Source organism: Rhynchophorus ferrugineus, unplaced genomic scaffold, assembly GCF_030347505.1.
Source record: "Rhynchophorus ferrugineus isolate W39M unplaced genomic scaffold, kcgeb_rfMv2 rfM10, whole genome shotgun sequence".
NCBI classification, from domain to species: Eukaryota; Metazoa; Arthropoda; class Insecta; order Coleoptera; family Curculionidae; genus Rhynchophorus; species Rhynchophorus ferrugineus.
In genome coordinates, this window is record NW_027472589.1 from 30,337,041 (window position 1) to 30,364,186 (window position 27,146).

General features: G+C 32.9%; 2 protein-coding genes across 3 annotated transcripts in view; one reads left to right on the plus strand and one right to left on the minus strand.

Annotated features, from left to right (window-relative positions):
- The window catches only part of Kni (knirps), a 902,599-nt gene that overhangs the window by 18,582 nt on the left and 856,871 nt on the right, over positions 1-27,146 (plus strand). The window lies entirely within an intron of this gene.
- Positions 11,155-22,001, minus strand: LOC143203452 (3-hydroxyacyl-CoA dehydrogenase type-2). The gene is made up of 6 exons (XM_076415616.1): positions 21,868-22,001; positions 21,643-21,807; positions 18,726-18,890; positions 11,700-11,806; positions 11,515-11,645; positions 11,155-11,413 (listed from the first exon to the last, which is right to left on the minus strand). The coding sequence occupies exons 1-6, from the start codon at positions 21,874-21,876 to the stop codon at positions 11,241-11,243; spliced, it is 750 nt and encodes a 249-aa protein (XP_076271731.1). The 5' UTR covers positions 21,877-22,001; the 3' UTR covers positions 11,155-11,240.

Here is a 27,146-nt window from a genome sequence, read left to right on the forward strand (position 1 = left end):
TTTTTCTAGTTTTACCTGTCCAGTTTTGATATATTTTAGTCCACTCCAGTCTATTTTTCTATTATGAACACTAGTTAGTCTCAGTTCGCTTGGCTGCTACGTATCGTCTTAGGCTAGCAAACAATAAATGCCTTTTTCCAGTTGTAATTAATAAATAAAACTGACTTGATTTAAAGTAGCGGTATTTTGAGGCAAGTATATTGAGTTAGGCGTCGATTCCGCCTTCATAGCATTACAACAAACTTATCTTCCTGCTTTTCTGTAAATTTGGAATGTCCAGATCTCTGTCAGTATTGATTTCCTTCAGTAGTTTAAGTTGGTGGAAACGGACACATGTACACATTTACATTGTGGCGACCGCCACGACTATTTAGGCCACCACAAATTCACCACCAGCAAGTACAAAGGTTAGCAACGCCGGTGGATTGGTACCATGCAGTTCCAGGCGATAAAAGACCATCACGACGACGTCTCGTTCTCTTTTCTTTTCTCCATCCCCTTGTAATAGTAACACTTCCACAGCGCTACCGTACTTCCTCTACTTAACCTAATATCCTGTCAATTCTCCCATCGACCACATGTATCAACCGTAAGTTAAAATAAACAACTTTGATTCAACCAGTGTTTTTAGTTCCCGTACAAATTCCTTCCAAAAATAGTAGTGAGTGTTGTGACAAATAATCGCAGCGGCAGCCACACATTTCGACCGACCAACCGACTCGACGAACATTCCTAAAACATTAATCCGACCTCTTCTGCCATTTGCGCATAGTATTTCTGGCTCAAAGTTCGGGGAGTACTCTGCTATTCGACAGAAATCTATTTCGTTTTAAACATTTTATGAACTGTGGTAATGATTACATGAAGGTCACAAAGCGTTTTATAGTTATTATTGGATATTATTATTGTTATTATCGACTATATACTTTTTATAGCGATATATCGGAGAATAATTTTTTTTACAAAAAGGGACAGAACACATTTTAATAATTGTTGACAAGTATGAAATTTGTTGAAGATTATTCGTAGTCCTGCGGCAGTAAAAACAGGGTATTACTTGAGTCATTAAGTAGACATTCACCCTAAGTGCCGACTATTTGTAGATGATGATGTTGTTGACGATAGCGGGAAGCCTTCATAAAGCATCGGCCATCAAATTTAACGAAACAGTCAATTGTAGTTGTGAACGTTTCACATCAAATAAGAGACGTACGTTACATACTCCGGATTCAGAGATCAGTTTTTGTTGCACATTCATCGTGAAACATATAATTATAAATTTTTTCGTGCGGCCTTTTGTTTATTGACGAGCGGAATGTAACCTTTTCCTTTTCGAACGGGCCTTTTCACATGTAACACGTCGTCGTCGATTTTTTTCCCTCTTTCTGAGCCATGACGGACGAGACGACCGTGCGTAAAAAGAAACTCATTGTTCGATCGACATAAATCGAAACCATAATAAACGGGGAGTGAACGGTTTGACTTTCTGTGTTCAAAGTATAAACAACGTCTTTGTCGATTTTTTTTGGGTCCTCTTCGATGGCTTTTCTGTAAAGTTTCAAACATAATGAGCTTGATTTATAAAAGAAGTGTGATGCGAAATTGTAGTACATTTAATTTTTTTATGTTGATTTGCTACGGATTAAAATTACAAAGTACCTATTCTACGATAGATATTTTGGGCTTAATATCTATGTCTTTATTAAAAAGTAAAAAAAACTCTGTGTAAAGTAGGTGCCGCGCGAGCTTTCTTTTGACCAAAAACAACGACGTGTTGATGATTCGGAGCAGTGTTTGAAGATGATCAAACGTAATATACCCGAGTTTTTGCATCGATATGTGACAATAGATGAAACATGGCTCCATCATTTCACTCTGAAGTACAATCGACAGCCATCCCAGTGGACTGGACACAATAAACCCTGGCTGGCACGGTTATGGGATGCGCATGAAATAATTGCATGAAATAATGAAAAAAGGAAGGACCAATAATAGCGACTATTACATAGCGTTATTGGATCGTTTGAAGGACGAAATCACCGAGAAACGGGCGCATTCGAAGAAAAATAAAGTGCTGCTTCCCCAAGACGATGCACCGTGTCACAAGTCAGTGAATACGATGACAAAAATTCTTGAATTGGGCTTCGAATTGCTTTCTCATCTACCGTATTTTCCAGATCTGGCCTCCAGCGAATATTTCCTGTTCCCAGATCTCAAAAGAATACTCACTCAAAGTACGAATCGTACTACAAAAATGATATCGAAAAGTTGGGGGATCACCCTTGAAGGGACTTTGTTGAATAAAAAAACTAATTTTGTCAAAAAAATGTGTCTTACTATGGTAGGCCGGGGACTTTTCAATTGATCTCTTAATACATAGTAAGATGTTGTAAATTCTTTAAAATTAATTTATAGGCCTGATATTACGTCATTTCGCCCGAAGAAGAAACAACAAACGTCAAATCCCCTGTATCGATTATGATTTTGATTGCATCGTAGCGTTCGACGTCAATATAACACCGTTTTTATTGTTGTTCGGTTGTTTTTTTTTCTCCTGTCGTCTCTCTACACCTCCACCCCCTCCCAGCTCTCGCTCCGTCTCGTTTCGCTCGTCCGGCCGTCCATCGCCATTAATTTTGATTCGAATCGGTTGGCACGGTCGAACGGTAGATGGCGTCATTGTTTTCGCATACGGTTCACACGCTTCAACATCTCGGCGAACAAACAGAGGTGGGTCTACTTCAGACAGTTCAATGGTGCACTTGTGGAAAATGGGACCCGGAGTCGATGTTTGCCCATTACTTGACCTTGTACGTGGCGTCATCGTACAGGGTGTTTGAAATATTTCGGTCGTCGTCGGGTCCCGATTGGGAATGTTCATAATATCGAGACATAAAGGGGCATTACCCATATTTATTGGCATGTGAAGAGTTTTGTTGTAAGTGAACTCAATATACGCCGATTTAATCTCGTTGACTTTTATTTTCCATGTTCGGATGCACTTATATTATTAATTCATTTCGTTTTTATCATTGTCGGGCATATTGTTTAACTTTAAACAATTTGCTGAAATGTAGAAATTTAAGAGTTCAATGTATTGCTTCTCTAACATTTTATGAAGTTTATACATTTATTAAAGGCTTGCTCTATGCGATAATATAGCTGATAATACTTTAGATGTTCCTACAATATATACATATATATATATATATATATATATATGTATATATATATATATATATATATATAATATGAATGATATTTTCTTCTCAGAAATTACAAAAATGCTATTACTTTTATGTTTTATCAATTTCGAGGTAAATGACTTATATTGACTTATACTGGCACTGGCACCATTCCAGCAGTTTATTGCTAATTTGAAAGTCAAATATAATCAATTTAATCATGAAATATTATAACAGGTAAGGCAAAAGTCTCACTACCATATTGATTGCCGCAATCTTGGTTATGTGACGTTTATCTCAGTTTCGCTTTAACCATTGTGTTGTGTAGACGTTCAAATTTTATTATGGTTGGAAATAGTGATACTATTTATTGAAAATAATCATTCTAATATTGCCGCTCAGTGGATATTGTGTCAAAAATATCCTAATGCTCCAGTACCTCACAAAACCACAATTTGTTGTTTACATGCGAATTTTCGACAGTATGGTACGACAGCAGACAGACCTCGTTCTGAAAGATAACGGACGTCTCGTAACGCCGAAAACGTGGCTCTGGTGCGCGATAGTGTCACAGAGTCTCCGGACTTGGTTCCCAGTTATACATTTCTTCGCGCAGTTTATGGCGAATTTTGAAAAGTAACTTGAAAATGTTTCCGTACAATCAAAAATCTTGATTAATGGTAAAAATTTGCTTCACAACAATACAATTTTAGGAAACGTGTATCACTTTTTATGGATCTAACAATACAAGATATTTTATTTACTACTTCATTTTCGCTTTAACCATCGTGTTGTGTAGTCCAAATTTTATTTTGGATGGAAATAGTGACAATATTTATTCAAAATAATCATTCCATTATTGCCACTCAGCGGAAATTGCGTCAAAATGATCCTAATCGTCCGGTCCAGTATTACAAAATTCAATTAGTCCAAAAATTGATCCTGATCAACGAATTGAGTACAGTAATGTAAACCTAAGGCTGTCTGGTGAAATTGAAAATTTTTCGTCTCTTCTCAGTAGCCACGTCAATAAACAGAACAGTCGGTTTTGGGGAATACAGAATCTTTAACTCATTTCGAATTCCTTGTTAGTTACATTTTTAGTGAAAATTAATATCAAATTCAAAATAAAGTAAAATTATTTACAAAATTGAGAAGTATTGTTTAATTTTTTGTAAAATATTTAATTTCTGATTTTAAGCTCATACAATTTTTCAAAAATCTTGATTAATGGTAGGAATTTGCTTCACAACAATACAATTTTAGGAAACATGTATCACTTTTTATGGATCTAACAATACAAGATATTTTATTTACTACTTCAGTTTCGCTTTAACCATTGTGTTGTGTAGTCCAAATTTTATTTTGGATGGAAATAGTGATAATATTTATTCAAAATAATCATTCCATTATTGCCACTTAGCGGAAATTGTGTCAATAATATCCTAATCGTCCAGTACCTCACAAAACCACAATTTATTGTTTACATGCGAATTTTCGACAGTACGGTACGACAGCAGACAGGCCTCGTTCTGAAAGACAACAGACGTCTCGTTACGCTGAAAATGTGGGTCTGGTGCGCGATAGTGTCACAGAGTCTCCGGACTTGGTTCCCAGTTACACATTTCTTCGCGCAGTTTATGGCGAATTTTGAAGAGTAATTTGAAAATGTTCCCGTAAAAAATTCAATTAGTCCAAAAATTGCTACCGAGAGATCCTGATCAACGGATTGAGTACAGTAATGCAAACCTAAGGCTGCCTGGTGAAAGTGAACATTTTTGGTCTATATTGATAATGAGCGATGAAACCAATTTTCTTCTCAGTAGCCATGTCAATAAACAGAACAGTCGGTTTTGGGGAATACGGAATCTTTAACTCATTTCGAATTCCTTGTAGTTACATTTTTATTGAAAATTAATATCAAATTCAAAATAAAGTAAAATTATTTACAAAATTGAGCAGTATTGTTTAATTTTTTGTAAATTATTTAATCTCTGATTTTAAGCTCATACAAATTTTTAAAAATCTTGATTAATGGTAGGAATTTGCTTCACAACAATACAATTTTAGGAAACGTGTATCACTTTTTATGAATCTAACAACACAAGGTAGTTTAATTACTACTCTAAGTAATAATTAATGACGGATATAATGAATTAAAAAGCATTATCACTCTTACATTGCCTAAATTGAATATTTTCGAATCAAAATGTTGTTCTGGCGAAGAGAAAACAAGACAAAACCACTAAATATTACTTTACCATAAGGCACAAGAAAAACTAGACGTACCAGTTCGTTGTAATGACGGCAGGGCTCGACTAGGGTGGGCACAGATTGCACTGATTCATCTAATTGCGGACTCTTGAGTCTCTCGCGTTATGAATGTGAACACCCACCTGTAGGGCGTTGAAGATTTTAATGATCCGACGGTCCAAATCGAAATAGGAGTGAGAGGGACGTCGAGAAAAGAGGAACGTCATTGTTTGTACAACGCATAACTGGTAGCTTTGACAAATATAAAACAGTTCTGCCTCGACGTGGCAATGATTCGAGAGTCTATGGTTACGAATGGTAATTAGCTATTTACCTCGATGGTATTTTCTTTGTTTGTGTTATCGAAGGTGTTTATGGAGGAACTAAGAGGCAGCTGGCGTGAAGTATTAAGGGATTCTTGTGCGAGTTCATTAAATCCTTTTAGATTTTCAGAAGCTTGTTCGAGATTGTGATGGTCGTCAAGCCTTAACGGTTTCTGTAGTTAAATAACACTTATTAATATCTATGTTGAGCCACTTTTATTCATTTTATTCTAAATAAAATCACTAAATAAGGACTGTTAATTAATTTTCAGGTATTTTTTGTGAATTAGTTAGTTAAAAGTTGTCTTAAAACCTGCGAGGTAATATATTAATACGAGGGCAGATCCCTGTGAATGAAAGATATTTTTTTCAAAAAAGGAGGTTGTATTGCATTTGGTTCAGCGCTTTTCCATTTTTTATATCTCTTTCAAACATTGGATGACCTCTTCATTTGACCCAAATCACTTACCGTCAGATTATGTTTTTAGATTTGGAAACTGGAAATAGCGACAGGTGGCTAAATCTAGAGTATATGCAGGATGGGGCAGTGGTATGTGCGCCCGATTTATAAAATTTTCTTTGGTCTTTTCTTAAAAATTTTGTCTTGGTGGAACAACATTTTTTCTTCGTCAAATCCGGTCGTTTTTCTTTCCACAATTCGCTATATATGAGGTGACTGTCAAACATAAACCAAGTGACGCAGCTTACTCAAAATCCCAGAATAGTTTATAAAGAGAGGGCTGTTAAAGGCAGTATTGATTCATATCAAGTTACGACTAGGATATTCAAAAACTCAGTGACTTATCAAACAGCCCTCGTATAATTTTAATAGTCATTGCCGGCTAATCTAGTGTTTGTTTATGAATAAAATATCTGCTGACTATTTTGGGCGACACAGTATTATAACAATGATTTAATGTACAGTCTAAAAAATATAAGAGAGTTGATTGAGTCTAAATTGAGAAAAACGAGCTTTCTTTGTCATATAGAGAATCATATGACAATATTCACAAGATTCGGAGCGTGTAAAACCATTATAGTGCTTAATTTTGGGTACTGTACTGCCGTATATATTGAACTAATGGATTATCTAATTAACTAATCTAAGACAATGAGTATCGCTTCGTAGATCTTTTGGAACAGGTCAGTGATCATTTGTCAACATGGTTTATCAATTGCTTGTGCTCTGTTATTTGGTCTTTGATAATATTCCTGTCGTTTTTATAGGCTTTTATTAAAAGTTATACAATTAATATTCTCTATGTTCTTCATTAGTGCATCTTTGTTCGGTGATCTGTAACCACATTTTAATTTTTTTTCATTTTTAATCTGAAAGTTTTCTCTTCTGTGTCATTTTCTTTTTTATATTTTTGGTCATTTTTCCCATTTTAACTTTTTTTTGTGTACAGTAAACTTTTTTTCTCATTTTATAGTTTTTCCAATGCTCATCCCGTTGCTCTAAATATTATAATATTTTTTCTTTTTGTATTTCTTTCGTTTTTGTAACAGGTCAATTGAAAAGTCCCAGGCCTACTATAGTAAAACATATTTTTTTGGCAAAATTAGTTTTTTTTATTCAAGATAATTCCCTTCAAGTGTCATATACTGATTATAGCGAGCATTCTTTCGAGCCTGATAAAGATGTATCTGTTATTACGTAATTCTGAGATCTGAGAACGGGAAATAGTCGCTGGGGGCAGATCTGGAGAATACGTTGGGTGAGGAAGCAATTTGAAACCCAATTCATGGATTTTTTCTATCGTTTTCACTGACTTGTGACACGGTGCATTCTCTTGGTGGAGAAGCACTTTCCTTTTCTTCAAATGCGGCCGTTTTCCAGCGATTTCGTCCTTCAAACGATCCAATAGCGCTATGTGATAGTCGCTGTTGATGGTCCTTCCTTTTTTAAGGTAGGCAATGAAAATTATTCCATGCGCATCTCAAAATAGAGACGCCAAAACCTTGCCAGCCGACTGTTGCCTTTTCCCACGCTTTGGGATGGGTTCATCTTGTGCAGTCCACTCGGATGGCTGTCGATTGGGCTTCAGAGTGAAATGATGGAGCCATGTTTCATCCATTGTCACATATCGACGCAAAACTCGGGTTTATTATACTTGGTCATCTTCAAACACTTCTCCGAATCATCAACTCGTCGTTGATTTTGGTCAAAACTGAGCTTGCGCGGCACCCACTTTGCACAGAGATTTCTCATACCCAAATATTCGTGAATGATATGATGTATACGTTTAATTGATATCTTTAGTGTCTGCTATTTCATTCAATTTCAATTTACGGTCATTAAAAATAATTTTGGGGATTTCTTTAATGTTTTCGCCGGTAACAACCTCTTTCGGGCGTTCGCCGTCTTCGGTGCTCATTTCACCACGTCTGAACTTAGCATACCAATCCTTGATGTTTGATTTTCCTGGAGCAGTGTCCGGAAACTCAGCATCAAGCCAAATTTTTGCTTCAACTGTATTTTTTCCCTTCAAAAACAATAATTTACCAATTTTTATCATTTTTTTTTCACAATAACCAAAGCTGCGAAAAAGCGCGAAATTCCTTTTTATTCGTTTATTTCACAGTAACAAAAGTTACTTCATTCAAAATGCTATAAATTACAAAATAATGATGCGACAGCTGTCAAATTTATACACACATCTTTTGAGGGTTAGGGCTAACCAAAATACATGTAGATCTAATTCGAGTAGCGCCATCTATGTGTCAGGCCGGGGACATTTCAATTGACCTGTTTTATTGCCTAACCCCTGTAGTGATTTTCTAGACTTTTAATCAAAAATCACGTTTTCAACTGTAAAAAAATTACGGAGACGTCAACAATCGATGAGAAACAAAACCTCAACCAACCCTGTCATTGATCATATCCTTCACGGTGACACACGATAAAGGAACAACCGCGCAATATTTAGACGTCCTACCCGAAACAGATGAAAACGTTCAACGCCCACACCACGAGATTACGGTCTCTATGAAAAGGGAATATCAATCATTAGATTACGCTGATTTATCTCCGCTAATTTCCATATTCCACGGCCTTTTTCAAGGGGGCCTCGCGGATTTGGACTATGAATATTTATGGCGTTCGTTCGCGGGGCCTGATAAAGATGTATCTGTTAGATAAGGCAGGAGTTGAATCTTGATCTAACCGATAAGGCTTAAAAGTTCTTTATTACGTAATTATACGCGCGGATGAATGGTAACCGGCGAGTGTTAATATATGGTCTTAATGGATGATGATCAGGGTCGGGAGGATGATTTTTTTTGGTTCAATGGTTGTTATTGAAGGTGTTCTTTTATTGTAAATTAATTATCTGTTTTTTTACAGGAAAATATGCGGGTTGACTAAACAATATGTGTACATAATAAACTTTACAATAACTAAATAAAATTAAACAAAAACCTTATATAACCTGCTACATGTATTTTATATTTTAGTATATATACACACAATTTAGCTTAATACCTACCTAAACCTATATAACTATACAATATTATTTTAATCACTACCAACTGGTCATTTCGAAGTTGGTACGAGCAACAAATTAGATTTATTTTGATCGTATTTTTAATTTGTGTATATGACACAAAATTGTATTATTATTTTTGTGTTATTTTAAGTATGGGTATTAAACTAAACTGTGTGTATATAGTAGAATATAAAATACGTGTAGTAGATAGCTTAAATAAGGCTTTTGTTTATTTTTATTTAATTATTACAATGATTATTATGAACATATTTTATTTTAAAATGTCTCTTTTTGTGTTAAAAATCTCAGTAAGTGTTTAGTGAGTTCCTATATCATAGAGGCAGTTGTCTGCAATATTTCTACGGCTTGTCATATAAGAACACAATTAATTCTCTGTACGTCCCCATAATATTTAAAGAAATATCCTTTAACTTCTAACCGTTGAGGAGTTATGTCTTCCATCACATCAGTTCAGCAATAACATTATACACAAATATTTGATTATTTTAGATAAAAAAAATTTGTAAAAACATTATACATACCTTTGAAATTTGAGGATTTTGCTCGATTTCCCCATATTGCTGAATATTACCCGATAATACTAGATAAATAATAATTAAAAAGATCATATAATGATTGAACAATTTCCAGCATTACTTGATATTTAATAGTAATTTTTTTCTTACTGTCTTAGTCTCCTTAATGTTTTTAAGTATTTTTAAAACAAAATTATTCTACTTGAGTAAAATACTTGTGGATATTTATTAATAAGTTTGCGAAAGGGAGATGAGAAAAATGGTTTAGTTTTAATAGTTTGCTAATTTTTAATACTAGGTCTAGCACTTTTTTTTTGACATATTTCTAATCACAATCTTGCTCCAAGATCCAAGAGAGTAATGAAATGGTATCCAAATCAGCCACTGCTAAAATCTACCTACTTCAGTTGAAGAATGAAAAACTGTAAAAAACCTCCAATGTCATCGTGTCTCAAAATAGCATCCGACTATGTGTTGTAAGAAGTGTGAAAGAGGTATTTACTGTAATTCGAGTGAGATAATTATACTTCTTACCAATGACTTAATATTAGATTCTTATCTAGAACCATTTTATTTTTTTGTAATTGTCTTTAACAGCAACAGTTGCAGTTATGACACATATTTCATAATAGAAAAATGGCCTCAATACACATATATATTGAGGCTCCAAGATCCAAGAGAGTAATGAAGTGGTATCCAAATCAGTCACTGCTAAAACCTACCTACCTACATCAGTTGAACAATGAAAGACTGTAAAAAACTTCCAATATCATCGTGTCTCAGAACAGCATCCGACTATGTGTTGTAAGAAGTGTGAAAGAGGTATTTACTGTAATTCGAGTGAGATAATTATACCACTTGACAATGATTTAAGATTAGATTCTTTTCTAGACCCATTTTATTTTGATGTAAATCTTTTTAACAGCAACATTTGCAGTTGTGACACATATTTCATAATAGAAAAATATCCTCAATACACATATGTTCTAATATTTTGTCTGTTACGTAGGCGTCTTCTTGTCAGGATATTGTTGCGGTAATATTTTCTTAAGTTTATGGATGAGTCCGCTTTGCCCATTTTCGTTATATTCTTGGAGCCCGTATATCCGCATAATTTTGGATTTACAGTTCTGTTTTTCTTAGCCATGTTCGAATTCTGTATATTCTTTTTGTATATTATTTTTCTATATATTTACTACAGTACTTTTATTATTTTATTCTGTTACTCCTCTTTGGTATCGTGTGGCCCATAATATTTCTCTTCTTAGTCTATCAGCTATTTTTTCCAATCAATCGGGGTATATCTCTCATAAAGTGTATATATTTATTTAATAGTGTTAGCTGAAACAAGCAAACTGATAAAATACTTGTTGTTTAATAGTTTGTTTTTATTAAAAACAGTAGTAAAATAGATTAAGTAAATATTTATGTGTAGTATTTGTACTGTAAAAAGTATTATATTCGAGCTGCACCATCAAGTCGTACCGAGGTACCATTAAGCATTGCGGTCTCTATGACAGCTTTGACAAAATCACCGTACTCTGTTGGTTTACCGATTCGCTTAGGAAAAACTAAACCATCACCATTGGACGTCTGCAACTCGTTGTATGTTGTCGAGCTGAAAATACCTACGAATTGATTTTCTTTATTAATTCACTCTATGTATATGTATATATTTATATATATATATATATATATATATATATATATATATATATATATTTCTAACCTGGTGCTATATCAACGACACGGATTCCATATGCGCTCAGTTCTTTGGCTAGTGGTAGGGTCATACCAACAATTCCCGCTTTACTAGCCGCATAGGCAACTTTGTTCTCCAGTCCCCGATGAGCTAATATACTGAAATAAAAGAAAATCATTATGTTCATCATAAAAATTATGTTTCTGAAATACCTTGACGTATTTATAATGACACCCCTCTCGCCATTCTCGTTTGGTTGATTCTCAGCCATTACCGGTACTGCCAAACGTATTACGTTGAAGGTTCCAATTAGATTAACCTAAAAGCAAAATGTTATGAATGTGAGTGTTAACAATATTGCAAGTATAAATTAATTCGGTCGATTTGTTAGTATTTATAAATGCAGTTATTTCAAAACGATTTCTTATATCTAAAGTATATGGTAAACATACTACAACTAATTATTCACTATCTAACACGTCAATTCAAAAGCCCCCGGCCTACCATAGTAAAACAAATTTTTTTGCCAAATTTTTTTTATTCAACATAATTTCCTTTAGATTATAGCGAATTCCTTTGCTTCAAAATAGGCCTCAGGTTCGGCGATCACCTTTTCATTCGACGAAAATTTCTTCCCAGCGAGCATTCTTTTGAGATCTGAGAACAGGAAATAGTCGCTGGGGGCCAAATCTGGGGAATACGGTGGATGTGGAAGCAATTCGAAGCCCAATTCATGGATTTCATCCCAGAAGACATCCGGTCTTACCCAGTCTGGATACTGGCGTGACTGGTATCATTTTCCTCGACTGATTTCGCATTCTTGCCTAAGGACAATCACAAATGTTTAACAATCACAAACATACATTTATGACCATGCCCCAGAGGGATTCGTACCCGCGACTATCGCAACAGTAGGTGGACCGCCCTGTCGCTTTTACCATTGCGCCAACTAAGCCGGCACCAAAATATGTTGTATATGCTCATACAATATCGATAATATTTGAAGGTTTTGACAGATGTTATGGTATAGAGTTGCTCTGATATTATTTAACATAACATTTCTCGAAACATTTTGTGATTTTTAACAGTTTGTAGTTAACATGGAACATTTATTTCCAACAAAAATGAAATTAGCTCGTTTTTATTGGGTTATTTTGAACTATTAATACCTTAAGTGCCCCAAATATCTCAGAGTATTTTCTACAGAATTGGTTTTTTCCTTTATTACCTCAAAATTATAAATAACAATCCTCTTGTTATTTAATTTTTAAATATTTATATATTACGTGACATATTTAGCAGAACGTTAGCCAAGATTAGTAAATACAATTACATATTTTTAATCATATTTATATAGTAATAATTCCACGAAACCTGACATACGGAAAAAATTACATCTACTTACAGATACAGTCTCACCCATTAATTAAATAGTTTCTGCTTGCATTTCCATTCCAATTCTCTAGAAATAATTTATAGAAGGATTATACTAATGTAGTGCGGTACCGGCTATTACAGAACGAGAATCTCCCAAAACATCTACGAAATCTTTGATAAATCGACGCGGTACTGCCAATTAGATTATTAAATTATTCTTATCGGCTCTCTAATAGCTCCATCTCAATACTAATAACTTTATGTAAATATACACTACCGTCTTATGGTTAGTAGACCACCTAGTAGAAAATTTAATTAATAAGCGTCCGTGGCTTTGGGTACGTGTGGTACTACTTTTGGTTCGGTATGGTTCGAGCTCGGAAGGAGATTAAGTCATGTAAGAATTTCAATTTAATCATCAGCCATCGAGAAAAATTACTTTACGTAGATGTTTGGACCCTAAAAAGGAGTGTAATCCCCACAAACAAAAATGTTTTTATGTAAATAGAGAAATAATCAACAAATTAACGTTAATATTATATGAAAATTCTTAATTGTCTTGGAAGATATTCTTGAATACAAGACTTGATTCACAGTGTGACTTTTATTTCCATTTTTTATCTAAGATAACGAGCTGGAGAAAAGCCATTTTGATATTTAACACAAAATTGCCACGGAAAATATAATTCCGTCACTATAGAATGTTCTGTGGGCTGTTTATGAGTATGCATTACTAGACATATACAATGTTAAAAACGTCTGATAGGAAATCTAAAATTACTTTTCCTACTGCCATAACATTTCATGTATCTATTGTGATATTTTTGCATTAATATCTAGAACTTTAAATTTTCGTAAAGCTTATCTTTTTGAGATATTTCTGTTCTGCAATTATTGAAAAATTAGCACTGTAATAATGTTATGGAAGCTCATTTTCTATATCAGTGTATTATTTTTTAAAGGTACATTTGAGAAAATATAATAATTACTGTCAGTTATGAAGAGTATCAGTGCAAAATGAATATAAATAATTTATTAGCGTTGTGTCCAACTATTTTTATGTTCTTAATAGTTAATCTTGGCCACTCGGAGATTCTTGTAGATACCTGTGTCGAAAAGTTTCTCCCCTGAATATCTCTACATATTTTGTTTTCAAGTACACATTTTTTAAATATATTCAAGGTGCCCAATTTTAAATAATAAAATAAGTAAAATTAACAGTTTCATTCTCTTTAGAATGTATTGAATGTATTATTGTTTGTCACCTGGTCGAAATTCTTCCTACAACTGTGTCAGTGTCAGCAACTACTCTTGCGATAGTCATGGGTTCGAATCCTGCATGGGGCATGGTCGTAAATTTATGTTTGTTATTGTTTAAAATTTGTGATTGTTCTTAGGCAAAATTGCAAAATCCGACAAGGAAAATGATCCTAGTTACGCCAGTAACCAGTCTGGGTAAGGCCCGATGTTTTCTGGCATGATTTCTAAGTTGGTCACTCGCCAGTCGATAGACTTAATACCGAGGACCATGATTCGGAGCCCACGTTAAACTATAGGTCTAGGCCAGATAAAACCTAGTTGGTAAAAAGAGACTTTAAAATATATAAAGAAAAACTATAAAAATTGATTCTGCAAAAAAAAAATCACAATGAAAATGGGGATTTTCATATTATATTAAATGAATGAAAAATCCTGAAAATCAATCTACTATTCCGAAAATATTTATAAATTCGTGAATATTTCCATAAAAGTATTCGAACTACTAGTGTAAGTTAGAAATTATAACAATCTTCAAGAAGATTGTTAGGCATCACTGTATACTCAAACAAGATCTGCCGCTGTATATGATGCAATTAGTATATAAGTATGGGTCGTTTTTTATCATTCTGGTCATATTTTATGTACTGAGTCTAATTATTCTTGTAATAATCCTAACATTATCTGTCAATTAATGAAAATATTCAGGATCACTGGTCATTTCCATCCCTTGGAAATAGATAGAAAAAATCCAGTACCTGAACATCAATTTGGTTTTGTAAACAAACATTTAACAATCGATCATCTAAATTGAATCACCACAATGTCTGAAAAGACCTGCGAAGAGAAATAAATATTTATCTATTTGCTTGAATGTAACGCAGGCCTTCGATAAAGTTTGTCCTAAAGGACTCATGTATAAACTACATAAGGCACCATAGGATTAATCTTCATCTGAAACTTCATTGAAAGAAACACATCAAAAAGAAAAGAAAAGAACTCGTATTAAGATAGAAAAGAAATGTTTTTTTTACACAATATAACTTATTTATACTTATATTATATTATTATTATGTATAATAATTACATAATAAGTTGTACAAGTGAATATTAAAACTTATATGGACCTATGGAAGTCAGTTATGGGGATGTTTTGGGAGAAGTAATATCAACATAATACAAGTATTGTAGATGCATCCAGGCATGAGGAAAGGCTCCACTCCCATGTTAGCACCGAAGTGCTGCAACTGTTGAATAACTCTGAACTAGGACGCAGACTCAAGGGAACCAAACCGTGTTATTTTGAGATTCATGTGTAGTGAAGTGTGCTAAATGTTAAACACAATAACTAGAGACTAACTAAGTGCCAATTGCCAATTCTTAGATAAGTACCAGTTTTAAATCACTGTAGAAACAAATTGAAATAAATTTGAAGTTCTATTTTTCTAAAATATACATCCTTAATAATGATAATGTAAATAATATTATAATTTTTCTCGCCTATATATGTTTTAAGTGTATTTATACTTGTAACAGCTACTAAATAATGCTAATACGTTAAGTTTATTTAAAATAAAACAAATAAATAATAAAATATCTTTTCTTACGAACAGTTATCAGAATTATTTTCATTAGAATTAAATTTAACTAAATAAAGCGAATAATTACTAAACTGTTACGTCAGACAGTTCTCCGATTATGCCGACTATTTCGAAACCGTATTTTTAAAATTATATCCCTCTGAATTATTCACTGTTTTAACCTGATTTTGGTACGTGTGATATTACTACTAATTTAATAAATTTTGTGTACAGAGTCTAATTATTCTTGCAATTATCATAACATTATCTGTCAATTAATGAAAACATTCATTATCGCTGATCATTTCCATCCCTTATATCGAACAAATCCAGAACCTGTACATCAGTTTGGTTTTGTGAACAAACATTGAACAATAGATCATCTAGATAGAATCACAACAATGTCTGAAAAAGCCTGCGAAGAGAAATAAGTTTTTATCTGTTTTCTTGGGCTTAACGCGGGTCATCGATAAAGTTTGGCTTGAGCAACTCATCTATAAACTCCATATAGTACCTTGGGATAAATCTTATTGCAAAACTTCATTGGAAGAAGCACATAAAAAACTTGGTTATTTAGAAGAAAATCTAAATTATTCATTCTTAATAAGTTGCTGTTGTAAATAAATATTAAAATGTATATGGAACTATGGGGATCTTTTGCGAGAAGTACTATCAATATAATACAAGTATTGTAGATGTACCCAGACATAAGGAAAGACTCCACTCCCATGTTAGCATCGAAGTGCTGCAACAAGAGAACCAAACCGTATTATCTCGTGTTTGTTGTGTAGTAAAGTGTACTAAATGGTAAAATCACTAACTAAAGACTAACCAAGTGCCAATTGCCAATTCTTAGATAAGTACCAGTTTTAACTCACTGTAGAGACAAATTGACATAAATTTGAAGTTCTATTTTTCTAAAATATACATCCCTAATAATAATAATATAAATAATATTATAATTTTTCTCGCCTATATATATTTCAAGTAAATTTATAGTTGTAACAGCTACTAAATAATGCTAATACGTTAAGTTTATTTAAAATAAATCAAATAAATAATAAAATATCTTTTCTTACGAACAGTTATCAGAATTGTTTTCATTAGAATTAAATTTAACTAAATAAATCAAACAATTACTAAACTGTTACGTCAGTGCTCCGATTATGCAGAATATTTCGAAACCGTATTTTTTAAATTTATATCCCTCTGAATTATTCACTGTTTTAACCTGATTTTGTATGTGTAATATTACTACTAATTAAATAAATTGTTATTTTTACCACGGTATACGAAGTAATTAAATAATGCGTTAATTATTCTACTTAAAATTGGCGATGTTGTAAAGCTGTGCATAATTTGCATGTCGTTAGCAAACAATATGTGTAAAACATGTGTTGAAAAGTCTGCGTTCGATGTAGTAAATTAAATTTTCTTGAACATATTGATGACATATAATTTATAAATAAAAAATATTTAATGTCAGAGCTCTGTAACGCTCATATAGAGTGATATATATTTGCGCTTGTAATATTCATTTGCTTCAGATTTTATATTATATTGTTTGTTTCATTGTTAACTTTAGTTTTCTCAACTAGCCTTAGTGTAGTATAAATATTTTCTTTTGGTTTTTATAGGGACTTTAGTGATAAAATTTTGATTCTAATTTGAGGTAAACTATGGAAAGCCCTTTTTCATATTTATAATTCCTGTGTTACTAGGTCTGTGATAAATCTGTAATCAGTAATAAAAACGTCAAGACAAGTGTGCAGTGCGGAAGACACTAACTATGTTGGCAAAGTTAACTCATGAGCCTTAGACCTAGCTTTTGGCATATTGAGCTTGTTGTTGAATGATTGCTACAGAATATTAAATATCGGGAATTCGGAATAATCTCTTCATTGAAACTGTTTTTCTATTTCTTAAGACATATAATAGATGTTAGATGATTGTGAGAGAACTGTATGATACATGGGGCCTGTATTGTAACAGCTTGCTTAATTCATTACTTAGGTACTATATCTTATTACATACACATGTTTTCCTTCGAGAAAAGTTATTAGATTCAGTGGATCGATGGAAACTACTTCTTGTTGTACGTGGTTCATTTTTCTGAATTTTCAATTGTTATCAATTAAAAAAAATGATATTAGCTCCTGCTACATCGTTGGCACAAAAATTAATGGTTATTACAACGAACATATGAGATTTATATATGTTAGAAAAGTCTTAAATCTTTTTGGATGTTTTTGAGGTTCTCTAAAGTAGCTTGTCAATAGTAATTGAATATTTTCTCTCAACTAGCACTAGTTTCCTATATATATTTCTCTTTGGTTTTAATATTACTTGATGGTAGAAAAACCCTCATAAATTGTCAAAAAAAAATGTAAATAAAGTGTTCCTTTTTGCAAGGTTTTAGTAATCTGTTTGTAGGCCAACAATGAACAAATTTTGTTTCAGATATCTTTATTAGTGTCCAAAATTTTTGTTAAGACATTTTTTAAGTTTTGAGAATTTATTAATAGTCTCTGGGCTTTAGCGTTAAAGATGATAGATTAATATGTATTTAAAAGTTTAATTAGTTCAATATATGTATTAATATCGCATCGATTTGTGAAATAAAACATAGGCTTGATATTAGGGAAGTTATTCTTGTGATACATGACCATTTTTTCCTGAATCTTCCCTATGATTATCAATAAAAATTATTTCTGTTTATATGAGTCTTGGTGAATTTTTCTTGAACATGTACTTGAGGAGCATTAAACTTACAGTCAAACATCCCTTACATTATCACATTAAAATAATAGTACATATGTTAGTTTGAAACTATTGATTTCTACAAAGAAGCAGAAAGCTTTAATAAGTATTTGTTGATCTCTATGGGTTTTCAAATATTATTTTAAGTTTTTCAATAAACTATTCCATATATAGGTAAGTACATTTTAATCAAGACGTTATGTTAAATATACCGTTTTAATTTAATACAAAAATATGCAAAATATTAATAAAAGTCTCACTTACATTTAATATGGTTTTAAATTCTTGTAAGCTATGGGGTTCGAACGTCTGGAAATTATATACAGGGCGAGTCAAATTTACGGCTGCACAGTTAATTACACCATTCAGTTTACCAAATTTCCGTTTCGTTAGGTCAATGGCGTTTCTTATTTCCTTCTCTGATGTCACCTGTAAATAAAAAATGTAACTATTACTGTTGGAGTCATCATGGAATACCCCATTACCGGCTTGGTTGGCGCAGTGGTAAAGGCGACAGGACGGTTCACCTACTGTTGCGCTAGTCGCGGGTTTAAATCATTCAGGGGCATGGTCGTAAATGTATGTTTGTGATTGTCCTAGACAAGAGTGTAAAACCCGACAAGGAAAATAATTCCAGTCTCGCCAGTATCCAGGCTGGGTAAGACCGGATGTCTTCTGGGATGATTTCTATGTTGGTCACTCGCCGGTCGGTAGGCTTAATGCTGAGGACAGTGCTTCGAAGCTCACGTTAAACTGTAGGTCCAGTCCAAATAAGGAGATTTTCAATTTTTTCAATACATTGTACAAATTATTTTCAATAAATGCTCTTTAATAATTTTAATTTTATATGGTTTGTACTAAGTTTTTTTTTGTTGCGGCTACTTAACTACGTACTTTAAAGTAACGATTAAAATTTAACTATTTTATGAATAAATAGATTAGTTTTCCTAGCGTTGTCTTCATTTAATATTTTAGGACTCTTTTCAGGAAAACTGATTTTTTAAATAAGTGTTTTTGTGAAATTTCTGGATTTTATGGGTATTTAAATTGGACTACTAAATACCCAATTAGAAACACGAGTTTTCTAAAATTATAAGGGTATAAAATTGGTTTAAAACCGTTATAATAACACTACTAGCGTTCATTATTGGAATGCGTGTGTATATGTGTCTTTGTTTCATATATCAAACGCACATTTACAGCAAATATGCGTTCGAATTTTATTATTGAGTGAATTCGAATTTTTATTCATGAATAATATAAGTCTGATTAGCATTTATTCTCTTGTAGAATCTCTATTTCGACAGCTGATTCTCATAATTTTCGGGAGATATGTGTGGGTTGATTGGTAACTATAGTATAAATATTATAATATTGTTATGTAATTTAAATTACTATGGTCCAAACGTTTTGGTAGATTTTTGTATATGTTATATTGTTTTGCATATATTATATTATTATATTGTTTTTTTTGTATATATTACACTTAATTTTAAATAATATTATTTTAGGATGGTTTAATGTTTGTATATATACATATATATATATATATATATATATATATATATATATATATACTTGCATGTGACCCACTTAGAAATCATCCCAGAAGACATCCAGATATCTAAAGACAGCAGAATTAAATTGTTTTCGGAAGATTTAGACAATGATAAGTGATAATGATAATAATAATATTTTAATTTAAGCTATTATCGGTTTGCGTGTATTTTGAACAATATCTATTACTAAAATTTCGATGTATCAGATTAAAGAACTATTGAAAAACCTAACCTAACTGTTAAATTAGATAGTTTTCCAACTTCTTTCTCTATGTAAAATTAGAGTTTTCCATTTCGGATTATACTAAATAGAGTTAGTTAGAGTATACATACTTATTATCGAAGGCTCAATAATTGTCTTTTCAATATTCGTTATTATTATCTTTTGATTTCAAAAAATCTTCTGCCAAAAACCATCTAACACTCTCTCAAACTCATGTTGATGCTAACCTCTATGACAATTTCTTGCAGTTTTTCAATTTTTTCCATTGACAGACATGTATTATCATTTTATCATTTATAAATTATATGATCACTTTTACAACATTTTAAATCATATTTTTATGTTTTTAGCGATTTATCAAAACCAATTCATAAAATTGCTATTTTGTTAAAAAAGGAGATATAACTATCCATGTTAATCGAATTATGTTTCTTGTTAATTTTCAATCAGAATTAGTGTCAAACAATTATAGATGTAGCCTGAATAGATTTCAATATATTGTAATAATTTTTATTGTAGCTGATTAGCATTTCTTTCTTGTGGAATATTTACTTCAGATGGTTTTCATAATTTTAGGAAGTGTGTGGGTTTATTGGGAACTAAACCGTTGATATTAAAATAGTGTTACGGGAAAGTAAAAACACGTTGTGCGTGAGAGTTGTTCAACAACTTGATTCAGTTTTCCTTGTAGGTATATTTTGTAAATCTTATTTACTTTAAATGCAATAAAAATAATCATATAACAAGAAATTTCTTTAAAATTATACCCAAATATGTGAAAAAACAATTATAAAATAGATATCTTACAAAATTTCAGATCGAAAGTTAACATCCATTTTATATTTCTATATTTTTTGCATATTTTAGATAATACAGGTAAACTAACTGACAGACTAATTGAAAAAATCTAACAACTCGATATTCTACAAAGAAATATTCAGATTAAAATATTTGTAATTCTTCCTTGACGCCTATGTCTATAAAAATTATTAATATTATAACTAAAATTTACTATATTGATAACGAACCACCCTTCTATGACGGCTTCTTGCAATTTTCTAATTTATTTAATTGAAAAGAATATATAGTTTCTATTGTGGATGATTAGCATTTCTTTCTACTGGTATATTTAATATTATTAATATTTGTATAATATTTAAGTGTTTATAGTTTTTCTGGTTGTATTTTATATATATTTAGTTGTTCTATAAATTGTTCAATGCCTGCGATCTTACGCAGATTCATTTTCAAGCCACATCAGGTTTTTCCAATATTTTGATATATATATAAAATTTTTTAATGAATACAAATGGTATCAAATATAGTTTCAGCACCAATAAATTAATAATTAATTACTTACACACAATTATATTACACGAAAGTTTAGTTAAATACTTACATCTACTTGAAAAAATAGAACTTTATCCTGAAATGAACGCAACTTATCATCGTTGTGGGCGAATTTTAAATCACAGATAGATACACTTGCACCTTCTTTTAACAAACGTTCCGCAGCACCCCTACCAAGGCCCGAAAGGCCTCCAGTAATCAAGAACACCGAGTCCTGGAAGAAAGAGGTAACGTACAATGAAAGTCGCTAGTATTTCTGCTGTTTTGTTTTTACCTTAATCATATTGAAAAACGTATACGATTGTTGTCAATGTGGTCGGTTTAAAATTTAGTAGCAACGTGCATGATTGTTCTTGCCTCGTGATTACTCTTATCTGGCTTAAATGGTAAACAGACATGATGTTTATGTGAAATTAATACTCTTATCTCGACGTGATAAAACATAATTAACATTTTCATTTCATGCGTTTGAATGAAAATCCTATATAACTCGCCGTAATAGTTATAATTAGAAACGTCATATTATTTTTTTGCGTCTATATCTCTTAGTAGTTACGTTGCATGTAAATTTGAGGGTTATTTTCCTATAAATTCAATGTAAAATTATTATTTAACGTTTATTGTATGTAACGTAACCTCTTCATTCGACGAAATTTCTTCCTAGCGAGCATTCTTTGATGCGCTGGGGGCCAGATCTTGAGAATATGGTGGATGAGGAAGCAATTGGAAGCCCAGTTCACGGATTTTTGACAGAGTACACTATTTTGGGACCTGGTGCACTGTCTTGTGGCGCGGTGAATTGTCTTGGTGAAGCAGTACTTTCTTTTTCTTGAAATGCGTTTTTTCGGCGATTTCGTCCTTCAAATAGTCCAATAACGCTATGTAATAGTCGCTGTTGATGGTCCTTCCTTTTTCAAGGTAGCCAATGAAAATTATTCCATGCGCATCCCAAAATACAAACGCCATAAGCTTGCCAGCCGACTGTTGCGTTTTCCCACACTTTGGAGCGGATTCAGCGTGTGGAGTTCACTCGGATGACTGTCGATTGGACTTCGGAGTAAAGTGATGGAGCCATGTTTCATCTGTTGTCATATATCGACTAGAAAACTCGGGTTTATTACGATTGACCATCTTCAAACACTGCTCCAAATCATCAACTCGTCATTGTTTTTGTTCAAAAGTAAGCTCGCGCCGACACCCACTTTGCACAGAGCTTTTTCATACCCAAATATTCGTGAATGATTTGATGTAAACGTTCTTGATGTCTTCAAGCTGTCTGCTATTTCATTCAATTCGAATTTACGGTCATTCAAAATCAGTTTATGGATTTTTTTAATGTTTTCATCGGTAACAACCCCTTTGGGGCGTCTACTGCGTTCACCGGCTTCGGCACTCATTTCACCACGTCTAAACTTAGCATACCTACCCTTGATGGTTGATTTTCCTGGGGCAGTATCCGGAAACTTATCATCAAGCCAGTTTTCGATTCATCTCTATTTTTCTCTTCAAAAAGTAATACTTTATCAAAACGCAAAATTCCTTTTTATCCATTTTTTTCACAATAGAAAAAGCTTCACTCAGAATGTTATGATTCACAAACTAATTATCCGATAGCTGTCAAATTTTTACGCGCATCTTTTGAGAGTTAGGGCTAACTAAAAAACATATGGATTTAATTATATTAGGTCGAGTAATTTTCAATCGACGTGTTAAATGCATTTTTTTCCTTTTACCGTTCAGAAAGTTACTTCAATTTTGTATCCTAACATGTGTTATATTATATTTTTAATTGAAGAGTCTGTTTAATAAATCCAGGTAATGTATTTTTATGTCTAGTTCTTGTTTACTTCGTTCTTGTGTTTCCTTGTTAAGTCATTTTGATATATTTTTCCGGAGTTTCTTCTGTTACTCTGTATATTTTTCTTTATAAAGTTAGATTTAATCACTACATTTTTCTTAGTGCTCTTGCTATATCTGCAGGAGAGTCAGTGTTAATTTTCTCTATATCATTTCTAACTTATTGCTCATGTATATTATTATAAAGAATTACGATTCTTCAATTTTCTTTTACTTTTTATAATTTCTCCATATTTCTTTGATCTCTGCCTCTGCCTGAATGAAAGAAAGAAAGCAACTGCTAATTGGAAAACGCAATCCATGGGAAGCAAAGTCGAACAAAACCGAAGACCCGGCCATTTTTCTTTTTGTTCGAATTTAATTTCATTTTATGGTAAACATTATTGTTAATTAGATAAATATTTATGGTGATTTCTAGCGAGGTATATTTCACTTTCCAATGTTTTCAGGTCATCGCGGGTCAAACGTGTTGCGTCTGCGACAGTAAAATTTCTAAATACAATTTTATTGTAATGGCCTGCAATTTTACATACAGGTACGATTCCATAAAAATGATCATAACATCTATAACGATAATGTAATACAGGCGTTTATGGCGTCTTTTATTGGTTAATATAAATAATCGAATATAACCGTGCAAAAAGTGTCCGTTCGTCCATGATTAACGAACCTGCCGCGTCTATTGGGTTGGTCGGGAGACCAGATCCCGTCTGATTTATTCTATTGGTGGTCGAATTGTCGATATTTCTTCTTATTAATCGGCTTTGGATTTATCCCGTACATTACTGTTATTGGTTTTTTCTGTTAATAATACAGATTCATTCACAGGTTTGTTATTCGAATTTTAAATTACATCAGACGATCGGTAACGTAAACATATAATAATGGAAATATTGCGTTTGAGTGGTATGTTAAAGAAAGAAAACAATCTTGTAAGAAATGTATTTTCTCTCTTCTTTACGTAAATTAATGCGCAAATACGAGTTTATTTATTTAACAGTATATATTTATTGTCGATAATTAATAATAACGAATAAACAAAAGGAAAAGAGGAAAAGAAAATATATAAAGAAAAATATGTGTAAATTAAAAAGACGAATTGCAATCAAAAATCAAAATGCAGCGCTACCGTAGTTTCTCTACCTAACCTATTATCTTATCCATAATCGAAATAAACAAGTATTTCTTCAACCAGTGTTTTTAGTTCTCATGCAAATTCCTTCCACAAAATAGTAGTGAGTGTTCGGACAAATAATCGCATCGACAGCCACACATTCCGACCGACCGACCGGACGAACATTCCTACAATTGGTGACCCCGGCGGGATCGAAGTGCCTAACAGGTAAACCAGCTCAACATAAGCCACTCGACAGGTGCTTGACACGTTAATGGAAGGATAGCACGAGGAATGGAACCCATCAACATCACATAGTCGACGACATCTCACGAGAGTAGCCTGATGGACGAAAACCACAGAAACCCATCCTGCATAACACCAACACATGAACACCCTTGCATCACGAAACGGGACACGTAAGGCACCACACCTATAGGTACCCTCAAACAAATCGAAACGCCCAAGAGGGACGACGTCCTGCTACAAATTTAATGGCAGCTGATCCCGTAAAACCCCTCGCTTAGGTTGGGATCCCCATCTCACAAGCAGTCCCTAGGCAATTCATTTTGTAACTACGTGTGCACTCTGGAACCTGCACCACATAAAACGTAGTTCGTTCCACCAGGAGGGGAGTGACATAGAAACTGCTACAACCATTTAGGCCACCACGCATTCACCTAGAGCAAGTTCAAAAGTTGGCAACGCTGGTGGATTGGTGCCATATGGTTCACGGCTTTAAAAGACCATCACGATGACGTCTCGCTCTCTTTTTATTTTCTCTACTCCCTTGTTACGATACCACTTCCACAGTGCTATCGTACATCCTTCACCTTAACCTAATATCCTGTCCATTCTCCCGACGACCACATGTATCAAGTTAAATCGAAATAAACAAGTATTTCTTCAACCAGTGTTTTACTTCTCGTGCAAATTCCCTCCACAAAATAGTAGTGAGTGTTCGGACAAACAATCGCAACGACAGCCACACATTCCGACTAACCGACCGGACGAACATTTCTACACTCTTTTCTTTACTTAAATTAATGCACAAAGACGAGTTTTCTATTTAACATTATTTATTTACTATTGATAATTAATAATAACGAATATATAAAAGGAGAAAAAATGTAAAAAGAAAAATATGTGTAAATGAAAAAGTTGAATTGCAATTACAAATCTATACATATGGTGAAAAAGATTCACTCGGATGCCTGGTTTGATGATGATGCCACTGCTGAGAAATATACCATTCTGTTCGATGTGAGCTTGTATATACATATTTTTTCTTCGCCGGTTTACCTGATGTAATCAGACTGTATTGATATTAGACACTCAGACATCTTAGTCAGACTCCTTCGGGTTCGGACGACAGTAAGAGGGCCTTGGAGTGCCTGTGGATTGGCCAGAACTGCTCATACGGTTTTAGTCTAAACTAGTTTGATACATTTTACAGCCACGTTTTATTGTTTACGAATTAGTTTCTGGATAGGAAGTAATTTTTGAGGAAATATTGTGTTTATAAAAGTTTCGATAATTTCTTTAGTGTGTAAGGTATGAACCGTTAGTATCTGGCAACCAAGGTAGCTCCGTTGGTCCAACCAATGGACCAAACTTAGTGTTGGAAACAGTACATAATCATAAATACTAAATAAAAACACTAATCATAAATACTAAATAAAAATTAAACATATACCTAATCACAGAAAAAAAACTAATCCATAATTTTAAATGCTCTCACAATAACTACTAGACCTTTTTTAATAAAGTAAATGCTTTATTTATTATTGAACGGAAATAGTTTTTAACAGAAATCGAGAGAGTGATCGAATTTACGGTAATATACCTATTATTGCCATAAAAACAGTCTATGCAGCATATCTGATGTTTGAAACGGGTGAGACTACAAGAAGCTGTTTTAAATTTGATTATATTCTTAATCAATAAATTACCGAAAAATGTTGCAACAATCTTTTATGCGCCAGTAATGAAGATGACGATGTCCTTAAGTGTAATTAGGGAACCATTTGTTTTGGTTGTGTTCCATATCACATTAAGTTATGGGAAAAAAGATAAATAGGCGAATGATAAAAAATAGGAAAATATAGATATACAGACATACACATCATTATTTAAATCACTTTCCTAAATGTAAGCATTTTAAAAAAATCACCGACATTTGGTTTAAATTAGTTCACATTAACGAGCGTATGTATGGTTAGATTTATTCTACGTGAATTGCATTTTGGTTTCACCACAAGTCGGTCTTTGAACAGAAAATGTAGAATGGCAAGCAAGTTGGTACAAAATATTTTTCAGTGCATTGAAAATGTTTGAATTATTACCGAATAAACCGCATTTGTGGGAAGTTTTATTTTTTACATTAATATGAAATTATCGAAAGCTGTGTGAGGCTTATAGAAACTTCAATCGAAATCAACGTGTGAATACTGGTTTCGACTTTGAAAGTGTCGTTTTTAATATCGAAGGCGAAAAGGCAGGCATCGAAGTCAGCCAAAAAATATAAGAAGAAGATTTAAAGGCATTACTTGATGAAACCATCAACGGGAATCGTTATCAAC